The following is a 12,867-nucleotide window of genomic DNA, read 5'->3' as shown; positions in this document are numbered from 1 at the left end:
ACAGGACATAGATGTAGGTGTGAATAATGAATTAATTATTTATTTGGACTTATTCTCAATTTGAGGCACTTCCATCCTTTGCCCAGTGAGCAACTGCCAGATTCCTCCTCTGTAGTTCTCATTACCGAGGGCATACAAGAAGACATTGAACATTGGGGAGGTCTTAGCCAGGATGGGAGCCATCTGCAAAACAAAAAAAACAGAAAAACATTAGTGAACATACCCAAGACAAAACAATACAAAACATGTTTCTGTTATTACTTCCATGGTAGCCTTAGCAAAGGATCTTTGAATAGAAAAGTAGTATGCTCTCACCATTCTCAGTTTAGGTGATACCAGGGTAGCATTCTCAACGGCAGCATAGAAAGCCAGAACTCCATATGGGCCCCAGCAGAGAAGCATGGTCTTCAGAGGAGTGTTAGCATTGAACTGCACACACACACACACACACACACACACACACACACACACACAAAGGGACAAAGATAGTTATGGTCATGAGATCTGCATACATGTGACATCCCAGTCACATGCAAAGGATAACAAATGAAATGGGAGAAATATGATCTGCTTACAGTAATTTTATAATCTTTTAGAATAAACAAAGACATAAAGTAGAACCACACACATGTGAAAGAACACGTGTACAAAAGCATTAACCACCTTATAAAATATCCCCATTATCATGTTATCACCAAATCCATACATATCAGATGTGTTTTATGCTAATGCAGTGGTTTATATTCTCCTGGTAACAAACCAGGCTAATGGCTTTCCTGGTGATGAGAAAAGGATAGTTATTTTTTTCTTCTGACTGTTTGGAAGCATAGGAGCAACAGTGGGCTTGAAGTACTTGCCAGTGAGTGTATGATTATATTTACGGGTTACGTAAGAGTTCTGCCCCAATGAAAAGTAGTTTGCATCAGGAGCACACACGCCTTTGTGCTCTCAGGCACAAACCCCAGTCCTGCTCAGGGAGCGTGAATAATAACTTATGCAACATGGCATGTTTGAGAGCCATTGATTCCATGTAGCTAGTCTGATGCAAAACATATGCAAGAAGACTCACCCTGGGCTGACCAGTCTTCTTAAATTTCTTGTCAATGGACTGGTAGGAGGACATAACAACGAAGGCCTGAATACCCATGTTGAAGATAGCCATAGGGATCAAGTAAGAGACGTAATTCCTGGTAGATATAAAGACAAAGAAGAATGTTCAGTGGTGACATTTCACTGAAATGTGAGAGAATGATACATGCATAACAATTAAGGCCAATAAGAAAATGTTCAAGCTAACTTTGTTATGAGACCAAAGAAATGTCAGGCAGTGTCAACAGTGACAACACATGCAGTATCCACTAACAGACTCGCTTACACAAAAAAATCTCATCTCATCTCACTCACAACAAATCTTTAGAGCTTCATCATGTAGTGCTAAGGAAGAGAGGGATGTGTTTAGGGATTGTCTAAATAGTGACTAGGCTACTGAATACCTGTCTCCCTTGGTGTAGTCCAGAGTGCAGCAGGTCCTCAGGGGTTCATAGTCATACTCTCCCCAACCGATCAGAGGCATGGCGGACCAGAAGGCAGTGAAGAGCCAAATGAAGACCACCAGACTGATGGCACTGCTCCACTGCAATTTAGTTCCTTAAAATAGAAAGACGGACTTTACTATTTACTGCATTCATTTTTTAGGTCACCATGCTCAAGCAGAATTATTTTTTTTTGTCATTTTGCTCTAAATTCGTTTATAAGTTCTGCAGCTCTCATGCAATATGCTCTGAGGACACATGTTGGCCTTTCTACCAGTGCCTGTACATTGAAAAACAAATGTGACCTCATAGATTCAATCAATTACATCAAAGGGATAACAATCGATAAGTCTATATGTCACTTAGGATGTAGCTGAGGGACAGCACTTTGCAGTGACCTTTGAATGTTTGGTTGTTGAGCTCTAAAATAGTTCAGTTCAGGGGAAACCACTCCTCCATTATTAAGAGTTGTTCATGTAAATCATTTGTGTTGTTGTTGTTGTTGTTGTTGTTGTTGTAGGTGTTTAAGCCACATAAACATATAACATCCTCAGATAAATTATAGCAACACTGTTTTCCTTTGAGCATAATAAAACCCACAAAGGATGGGTTTCAGTTCCACGTGTGGCTGTTAATCTGTGGGGAAGCTATTCATTGTCAGCTGGGTATAGGAGAGTGGCCCTGGGACGTCATGGGCTACATCATGTCACACACAGTTGCAGAATGGGAGCAGGTGGCCTCTTTTGATATAGGGTGGTCCAGACAGCTGCCACTGCTGTCAAAGAGCAGCCCTTAAGCTGTGGAACTCCTCCTCCCCTTTCCCTCTCCCTCTCCATCTAAGTCCTCGTGTCACATGACTGGTCATGACTCTTACTGGTGCAATACTGATGGTATCTGTCCCAGGCAATGGCAGCGATGAAGTGGATACTGGCAAGAGCAGTGACGAATCCCTGGAAGCCATGAGTCTGACATCCATCAGATCCATAGGGCCAATATCTAGGATTTTCAACAACAACAAAATCAGTGACATTAATTTAACAGTTTAAATATATCATTATGTTACACACAACATTATTTTATCAACCTATGGCAGCTGCCTGTTGTACCAATTCACTTCCAAAATAACTCAAATAAATTGGCAATTTATTCATCACAGTGGTCTTATTTACTCTTCTCAAAGAAAGTCTTTGTCTAACCCTACAACAGCAGACAATTAGGATAGGCTACTCATACTATCAACGTCACAACACAGTTGTCCCTGTTGAGATGTGTAGCCTATAGTCAACAGATTTTAGCTTTACTTATAGGAATAACAAGCAAGGAATAACAAGCAAGTTGATTTGTTTCAATATTGTTATGCTGGCAGATCTGTTAAATAAATGCAGGGCCCTCTTACAGAATATTGCTCAGAACCATTTCATATAATGAGGGCCCCACTAGCCTACCTACTATTGTGTAGGCTACTACAAAAAAAGTGCTGTAGGCTATGTATCTCATTTTAGTGACTGAAATCAGTGTAGGCTATGTCTCGATACAGAAATGTTCATATCAATCATATTGTGCAGCTGATGTAAGGAGAAAACAACTGACAGGATAAGGCAACCTTTCAACCTTACCTAAGAAAACTGGAAAATGCAGCAATGGTGGCATTCATACATATTCCCATATCAGCCGTGGCAAGACTAAATACGAGGAAATTACTTGGTGTTCGCAATTCCTTAATTTTAAGGAATGCAACAACCGTCACGGCATTCAGGAAGAATCCCAGGAGTCCTTAAAGGAAATGTATGCAATAGTCAAAATTCAGACCACCTTCGCTTAGACACAACACCATACACTACAACCTAGCAGTGTTTATCACTCTTTAGAAACTGCGGGCATGCAATGTGACATCTTCTGCCCAGACGTAGGCTATATTTTAAAAACAGAAATGTTACATCACTCGTGGCGGAGATGTCAGTTCGCTTAGCATCAGCTGACAGACCGCTACTGTACTGCCGCCCATTATGAAATCGCTGCTTCACTTAAAATCCAACGTTTGTCAATCACTTACCCTCTACAAGAAGACAAGATCCCAGAGAGAACACATCGAAATCGGAGAATCCCTCCGGTAAGGGGTAGGAAGTCACCATCTTCAATGCGATTTAGTCACAAAAATATGTGAAGAAATCACAGCCCACTTCTCACTGTCCGCTCACTCTGGATGTGCCTATGAGTGATCAAACGCAGCCTTCTTTTAAAGGACCATTTCACGTGAAAAAGCATGTAGGCCTACATAATTATGTAAAGCCCCCCACCCCTTTTTGCTTCAATCCGCTAAGGAATGTCTTAATGAACATAACACTAACCATTGCTCCCTAATACGTATTTACACAATGCAGCCGCAGTGTGCATAGTCAGTTACACAACAATCCTTTGTGTCTGTCTGATCACGACCGTGATGCGGCGGTGTGAACCGTGTAGGTCTTTCATCCAAAAATATTCTGACGCCCACCATACAACAGGTGTGTGAATTACTACATATCCATATGTGGCCAACATTTTTTTTTTTATCAGGGATTAATTTAATTACTTGCCAACTGTTTTAATGCACTTTCACTGAAGTAGGCTAAGCGACTTGCATAGACTTTGGGCTAAGCAGTAAAACCAAACAAGATAAAGTAGCCTAACTTATTGTTATCATGTTGTGAAAGTCTAGTGAAGGGTGTTTACAAACGTGTTGTACTGACTTCTGTTGACCACAATAAGGATTGTTCTCCTTTCTTGGTCTTTAGCCTACTCTGTCAAGAACAATTGGCAGCTGAAAAGGAAATTTGAAAGCAGCCGGAGTAGTAGGCCTACATTTGAGCAAAGTAGGCCTATAGCCTAATCATCTGTCCAAAATAGCACATCTTCCTCTCTTGGTGGAAAAATAGCTCAGTCTCCCAAGCACCACACCAAGCACCAACATATGAAAGTAATAAGCAACACACTCATATAGGCCTAATATTTGATCCATCTAGGAATTTTCTGTCAAAGGCACATTGGCTTAACAATTGACATGTAGGCGCAATTGAAATGAGTAGGTAGCCTAAATGTATATGTCTAAGTGCTTTTGCCTATAGCCTATTTATTAAAGAATTATCTAAAACACAAATTACTTGTTATGTTCATTGACATAATATGTTCAACCCCCTCGTCAACACCCAATAAATGGTAACATCCATTCTTAAAGGAGAACATAAAATCACAAAATCCTAATTGCCGGCTTTTCATACCATAGAGTTAGAAGCGAAACAAGGCTCATATTGTCTCAGGGAAGTCTCCCTGAGCCACCAGATTATGAGATTGTGAATGGGGGGGAATGTCATTGGGATGTTTAGGGAACTGCACAGTCATATGACTCATAGTAAATTCAAAGGATGATTAACTAAATGTACCTTTTGAATAATGCCTTGAATAACTCTTGATTTTCTCAGTTTCATGCCCCTGGATGGATTCTTAAATACTGTCAGTATAGGTAAAGTATATTGTGACATATCTGAAGTATGTTGGGTATTTACAAAAAAAACAAGGATGTGTGTCAGGAAAACATTATGCTTGTTGATGATGCATCATTCAGTCTTTATTCCAGTAAAAAGCACCAACGGAGCATACCATTTCAAGTCAAGTCAAGTTTATTTATATAGCGCATTTCATACACAGAGGTCATTCAATGTGCTTACATAAACAAAAACCAAACAGTAATAGCAGATAAAAGCATATGAGCAAAGAGTAATAATAATAATAGTAATAGTAATAATAATAAAATAAAAAAATAAAAAGAAAGGAATAAAGAATAATTAACATGAAAGACTTAAGGTGGAATAACTAGAAGACAGGTCTGTTTTTACCAGATAGACTTTGCCAGAGTCTAATTTAGCAAACCAGTGATAGTGATCCTTCTCAAACACCCAGAGCTGTTGCCACTCTTTGGAGATTCGTTTAGGCATGTGAACTAAACTGACCCAGAGCATCTCAAACATATATTGTTTCAAAGTAGGCCTACCTCCTTTGCTTTAAATATAAACAACTTAGGCTTCTCTAGCAAACAGGTCTGGTAGCCTTTTGTTGTAGGCCTAACTGTATACAACAACAGTCATCACCCCCCCTTGCCTAGGATGGTTCTCAATGGCCTACATGCATTCTACAACTTTGGTATCATTCACACCTCAGTTTGTTTCCTGTCACTGGGTGAGGCCACAGCATGGACATTTTCTTTGTTGCCTTGACAAGATTACCATTTGGGAGATTTATACTTTACCATGAATCTCATGCTCTCTGTCAGGGTATGCTAGTTTCATACAGGTGTCTCTGAAATACAGGTTAAGAGTTTCTGATGGAAAGAAAGTTGTGGCTTTTCTTGTTTGATTTTAGTCATCAGCAATTGTATCTAAGCCTACATTGTTACTAGTCATATAAGTTCTTTCTGTGTATCACTACTTAGTCACATGCTCAATGGTAAAAATAATTATGACTCTATATAATAACTTGTGAAAGGCAGCTTTATCATACCCCTGCAAAGGAGATTAACTACTACTTGCATTATATGGAATGTATAAGGTCTTTCAATGTGGTATGGAGGTGGATTGCTCAAGTGGTTTAGTCTTCAATCTACAGATTTCCACATGCAGCTGACTAACAGTGAATAGACTGTCTTGGAAGCATGTTCTTGGAAACAAAAAAAGCTTAAGTGTTTATCTCACTCACAAGCATGGACTAATATGGATCAAAGAGTGTGCCTATCGAAATCAAACTAAGCATCAATTTAATGCAGAATTGAAAATGAACTCTTGTGGAAATGAAACTACACTTGAGAGAACAGATTAGAACCTAATTAGATTGTTATTATATGGCTGAATGTGATTAAACGGTTTTAGGCTCTGGTATATTTGCATGTGAAGTACTTAGTCATGGTGATATGCATAGCCTACAGAACTAGGGGTCATTCAGGGAGATGCATCATTGAGGTATTTCACTTGCCATTTTAATGTGTTCATCAACCATGGCTATAACTGTGGTCACATCAGATATTTACAACGGCTACTATTTTTCATTGAAATGGGCTGTCACATCATGAAACGATTTTGAAAATAAATGTCATGACACTTTTCAAAATATCTCACTTATCATTACTCTAACCATAAATCAGGAGATAAAACAAGGAGCAGATGTGCATAAATGAGTTACAGAAAAAAAGTATGTTAGCACAAGATAGCAGTTCCCAGGATAAAACATGATGTAGTAATAGTCAATAAATATGGTTGCTGTTATGCAGTTACCAGTTAACTCTAAAGTAGGCTAAGTAGAAAATAGTTACTTTCGGAGATGTGTATGGGCCATAAATAGCAGAATAGCAGTATTTGGGGTGGATGGGTTTTGTAACAATCATTTGGAATTTGATGAGTTAGAATGGAACTGTGAATTGGCTTTAAAATAACTCCTTACTGAATGTCTTAGAAAAAAAAAACACATTTGAATGTTCAGATATAAAAAAAAACTATTGTGTGAGATAGCACAAACCTGGAGAAGGAAAAAAATGTACTAAATGCAGCTTAAGGTATCAAGATGACTAGCCCTCAATAAACAGAGTCATTTTGGAGAACTTAAGTTGTATTTTTTAAATCTGCCACTAAAATAGTGAATTTTTGCAGATGGATTGCAATATCTCTAATTACACATTTAGAGACTCATGGCTCTATCATAACAGTCTAAAACACATGGTAGCAAAAAGCTTATTTAAATGTAGTAGGCTGTCCAGTCCTCCTAAACATCCTTTAAACCAGGGGTCACCAAACTTTTTTCTCTGGGGGCTATTATTGTTCCTGACTGTGATGGTGGTGGTGGGGGCAGCATGCCTTAGAGATTACTAGCCTGGCACAGCCATCCCCACTACTATATCAACATTTGATTTCTGGCACTCGTTTTGGTGGGTTTCGTGGTGATGACGCAAATGATATTCTTTGAAGACCGCCGCACTTTCTTTACATTTAATACAAACTGCACGGCCCTTACACTGAACAAAAAAATAATCGTTGGTCCACTGTTTTTTGAAAGCTCAACTTTTAATTTATACCACTAGCCATTTTGTTGTCCTGAACACTGACAGTTTTCTGCACATGCGTTGTCTGTCACTGCTTGATCTGGAGCATGTTGGGTGACAAAAATTCGGCAAATATAAATAGTTTATATTTATAATTGTATAACTACTATCAATTTCTAACTAAAAAAGGAGGCTGGGTGGCCAGTCAAAGGGGGGTGGCGGCCTGAGTCGGCCTGCGGGCCTTAGTTTGGTGGCCCATACTTTAAACCAATGAGAATGACACCGGTCATTCCCTTCAACAGCAAGCAGTGTGACTTCAAAGAGTGCATCAGTATTTTGAAGGTCACCACCACATTGGAAGGAATCTGCTTGCACGCAATCGTATGGTTTCCCATTGTTTCCCATCCTTGGGGTTGGGACCCTATATGTGGGGTTGCCTGGAATTCAAATGGGGTCGCTAAGATATTGGGTTCACCCACCCATTTTTCTGTTGATAATGCAAATTAAGATTACATATAAACAAAGGTGACCAGATGTCCGAGACCAAAACCCGGGGACATAATCCCAAAAATGTCAGGGACAGGCAACCAAAAACGAGGACTGTCCCCTGAAACCGGGGACGTCTGGTAACCCTAACATAAACAACTCGCTACAGATTTCTGACCTGCCTTCCCTTGGTCAGCAGCGCAATGTGTTTTAGGTACTGTAGTGTACGATAGATTTTTAGATCATGCGGATAGACCCCTCCTTAGGTCCTTCATTGCCACACCCCTTGGCACGTTGCTCAATAAATGAGACGCATGGCGAGACGCAAGTCTACGATAGGAATAAACTTTGCATTGTGATGATTATAGACTTTGCACCATGCTTTAGACTATCTTGATAGGATCCTCAGTCAGGATGATGGTAAATCATGCAGGAAACAGGCTTTATTATTTTAAAAAAATGCAAATCAAGGCAGAGAGAAAAGTTTCAATTTTCACCCAAAAGATTCACCTGTATCTCTAACAAAACAGGGGAATATCCTTGACTTAAGTACAGCATGTTTCACACAAAAAAGGATGGGGATTGGAGGGAGGGGGTGGCCTCTTGTTATAACTCGTATAACTGACTTTTATGGTCTCAGAGGTCTGATAAAAAGTCTGTAAAAGCCCCATACTCCTTATCTGAAGGACTGACCCTCCTACACTCTAAATGTAAATGAACACTATCAGGGGTCTGGTCACATTTAATTGTTCGGTATGATAATTACCTTGAGTGGGATGGCTCTCCCCTAGTGGTCTACCCCTAAACCCAATTGTAAACGTAAGTGTTTTTCACACCTCACTTTGCTTCCTGGCTCCAGATGGTCTGATTGGCCAGAGCAGGAACAATATAGGACATGCACACAGGCATTAGTCTGATTCACATTTCTTTCAAGATCTAATATTGTATTTATTTATATCCAGGAATTATGAATTCACCAATGGTTAGAGAAGTTATTGACATCTTTACTGTGTTTGACCTGCCAATGAGAAAAAAACCCCATCAAAACTAGACTTAATAACTTTAGCTAAATAAATAATAACTAAGCTTTCATAACTTCATAAGCATCACACATCATTCTATGGAATACTGGCAAGCATGGTTTTAAAATGTTACTTAGTCATAATTGACTCAATGCTCATTTTATTAAATCATGCTCTTGTTTTACTAAATTGTGCTCCCATTTTACTGAATTAAAATGAGACTCAATCACTTATTCTAGCCTTGATTAGAGAGTAAACTAATAAAGTTGACTTGGTTGGTTATATTGTAGACAGTTCACGATTAACAAGCATAACAGGATCAAGCCAGATCTGTAGAACACATACTAGGGAGTTATTATCTTCTCCCTGACAGCCTTGGCTCTTGCCTTCAGATAGGCTACATGTAAGGAGTGTGTGACTTTTATGGTCCATTGTGAGAGGTGTGGAGCCAACAGTGGATGTGATGATACTGTATATTCCTTTCTGTCTGTTCTCCCTGTGAAATCTCACCATTCATGTTGGAATGTTGTTTTGCAAAACGAACCTCCAAGGGACCACTCTCTGGCAAGCAATCATGCCAACATGACCTTTCTGTTGTCTGTCCCGATGGTAGGTATGATTTATGATGACTCGGTATAGATAACATCAATAGAGCTGCGGTCTCTGTAGGAACATTATTGTGAACTCTATACAGTAATCTACCATTTTCATGATATGCTTCTCACTCGCTACACAAGCAAGGCAAACAAGTTTGAAAAATTACACCCAAATAGGCTTGCAGTAAAAGTGACTGTCCCAATAAACCTACCATGACATTACCCTATATGCAGTATGTCTTTACAAAGTAGGCCTACATATTTATTTTAAAAGCTTGTTTTTTTTCTTTTTCATTCATTCATTCTAACTAGCTTAAAACCAACAGACAAACACCAACAATTTGGTGTTGAGATAAGCAAAGCTACTGGCCAACTGTTGTATTTTGGCAATATCTTTGACACTGTTGTGCTGTAAAAAATTGGTAACACTTTACTTGAAGGGTGAGTTCAACACATTCAAAGCAGTTGTCATAAACTGCACATAGAGCATTCATGACTGTTTCATGAGACATGACTCAACAGTCATACCTTTCATGAATGTGGCAGACAGAACGATGACAACTTGTCAAAATAAAAGTCGAACAATGGAAAATCAGCATTTACGTTTTTGTTCCAAACCTCTTACCTGATCACGTTACATCTGAATCAATGGGCTAGTCCAGTGCCAAAAAGACAAAACATGGTCAAGCAAATAATTTTTGTTTCATAAAAATATATTTGTTTTATAATGTAATGTTACACAAATACGAGTCAGCTGAATGTAGGCTAGTTTACCTCCAGTGTTAAACTCAGTGATTACGGATACTTAAAAATGTGTATAGTGAAGTGACATTCGATGTAGACTTCAAAAGATATTCATGAAAGGTTTGGTATGAATGTTGAGTCATGTCTCATGAAACAGTCATGAATGCTTTATGTGCAGTTGCTATGAATGTGTTATGAACTCACCCGTCAAACTTCTTACACTTTCTGATCCTGTACTGGGGCTATTATCTGAATAGCCCGAGCCTGGTTCCCCATATCGACGGTACTCTGTGACGAGAAATGTGAGATGTGTGTGAAAGATTGCTGGAATTCTCCTATAAAGAGTACTCATGGGGTGCTGTCCATGCAAGCAGTGCTGAAGTTTGAGTGGTGTCACAGCTGCCTCATAGGACCTCATAGGACCTACATAACGTAATAAAATATGACTTGAAAGGCCTATGTTAACCTTCTTAGCTAGACCATATTACTGTAAAGGTTAAGAGGCAGGAATTCCTAAAAAAAAAAAAAAACCCTCAAATTGATTAGTTGGTGATTAATTCAAAAGAACACTGTAACTTAATAATAATAAGGAAATAGTTTATTGGGCGTTTACACCAGAGTTAAATAAGCGGATATAGTTTTCACTTTTTGGTCTTCCTTACTCTGATGGGATTTTGTCAGAGTAGGCTACTTAGATCATTATCATACTGGAATATTCCTCTTCTGCCACGCTGAAGTCATCTTGTGATTTTTGGTATACAGTATCCACTCATATTCATGGTGTCATCTATACATGTTATCTCTCCTGCACATGTTGCACTCATTCAACCACATATCATCACATTCTCACCTTCATGCTACAGGACTCTGTGGTCACTGTGGCTGGTTCATTCCACACAGATGGGACCACAACTGAGGTATATATTTTGGTTCCATCTGACCAAAGAATGAGCAAAGAACAATTATGAAATGGGCATCTTTTAATTTAAAGTTTCTTTTGTCTAAGAGCAAGCAATGATTTTTTTCTTTGGGTGTCTTCCATAGAGGTCGATTGCACATGTGCGATATCCAACATGTTTTGCTCTGTCTGAGCTGTCACAGAAACTTTGATTTCCACTGATTACTCCTGTGTCAAGTCTTGCCCTTCTGCTTTTCAAAGCTAGATTGTCCAAGTCACACACTATCTGTTGTGTCATTTTAGGGTGATAGCCACTCTGCCAGCTCTAATTAGTGGTTCAATGAAACAATCCCTTTGATTAATTCTGCTACTATATTTATTTATTTTTTTAGTGTAAGGTGACCACAGATCTTCCTTTTCCTTCAGTGTGACATTTTATCATACATTCCTTTAATTCACTGGCCATTTTTCCATGCTGTGATATGTCCAAATATTCTGAATGTTGTGGTGTTGTGGTGATGCTTTTTAAAAATCATGTTCAGGCTAGTTGAAAATGTCAGATGTACCCAATTTTGTTTCAGTGATCCAAAGTTTTCCAATTTGTGTTTCAATCATAGTCACATATAAGACCTCTATTTTCAGTATAATCTTTGGTAAGTATTTGGTTGTGATTGTTCATAAAATGGTCAATTTACTTATCAACTATACCTTACTTATAGAGAAGTGACACAACTGTGAGCCACTGCATAGGCCTACAGAATATGGCATAAAGAACAAGAGATTTTGCAGTGTGTATAGCCTACCTACAGTAATGCCAGAGTAAAGCTAGAAAATAGATCTGCTTACACTTGTTGGCACATTGTTTACATAGGTTGAGAACATAACACCAAGATCTTTAACACATATTGTTTCCAAACAGCAAGGGGTTTTAAAAATATGGGACTTGTTCCAAATAGGCAATGCAGGAGATTAATTCGCTGCAGTGACATTAAGATTTAAATAAACTGTTTAGATGCCGATTGGAAATATGTTCCACTGTCGGCATATATAGTTGATTTGCAAAATGACGAGCTTTATTAATAGTAATCATAAAACTTACAACGTTCGCGCGGGCGCGCGCGTGTCATCCTGAGTCAACGTGTGTGTGTGTGTGTGTGTGTGTGTGTGTGTGTGTGTGTGTGTGTGTGTGTGTGTGTGTGTGTGAGAGAGAGAGAGAGAGAGAGAGAGAGAGAGAGAGAGAGAGAGAAACATTGCGCATTATGGCCAATTCGAAAGTATTTTGGCCCGAGAATAACCACTGAGTCTGCATAGCCTATCGGATTCCAGGCTGCAATACGCATGTAAATGAAAATAACGCGAGCCCTTTCACTAATCCTTGTCTATCCTTTTTATCTGGGGACTCATAGCAGTCAGATCACTATGGGATATCAAGGCAAGAAGACAATGCGATGTTGCTGAGGTGCTTCTAAATGCGAAAAAGGCTATCAATATCGGTAGATTCGGTGTAGTCCTGCGCGGGGGGAGCAAC

At 39.1% G+C, this 12,867-nt stretch overlaps 1 protein-coding gene across 1 annotated transcript; it reads right to left on the bottom strand.

Annotated features, from left to right (window-relative positions):
- On the bottom strand, positions 1-3,905 carry rgra (retinal G protein coupled receptor a). Its single transcript, XM_062519787.1, has 7 exons — positions 3,586-3,905; positions 3,149-3,305; positions 2,407-2,528; positions 1,494-1,647; positions 1,070-1,187; positions 316-429; positions 1-183 (listed from the first exon to the last, which is right to left on the bottom strand). Exons 1-7 carry the CDS (start codon positions 3,662-3,664, stop codon positions 40-42), a joined length of 888 nt encoding a protein of 295 aa, XP_062375771.1. The 5' UTR covers positions 3,665-3,905; the 3' UTR covers positions 1-39.
- Between the last annotated feature and the right edge of the window lie 8,962 nt (positions 3,906-12,867).

This window comes from Sardina pilchardus, chromosome 18 (genome assembly GCF_963854185.1).
Source record: "Sardina pilchardus chromosome 18, fSarPil1.1, whole genome shotgun sequence".
Classification (NCBI taxonomy): Eukaryota; Metazoa; Chordata; class Actinopteri; order Clupeiformes; family Clupeidae; genus Sardina; species Sardina pilchardus.
The sequence above is the reverse complement of the archived record's forward strand: the minus strand, read 5'-3'. Positions and strand labels throughout refer to the sequence as shown.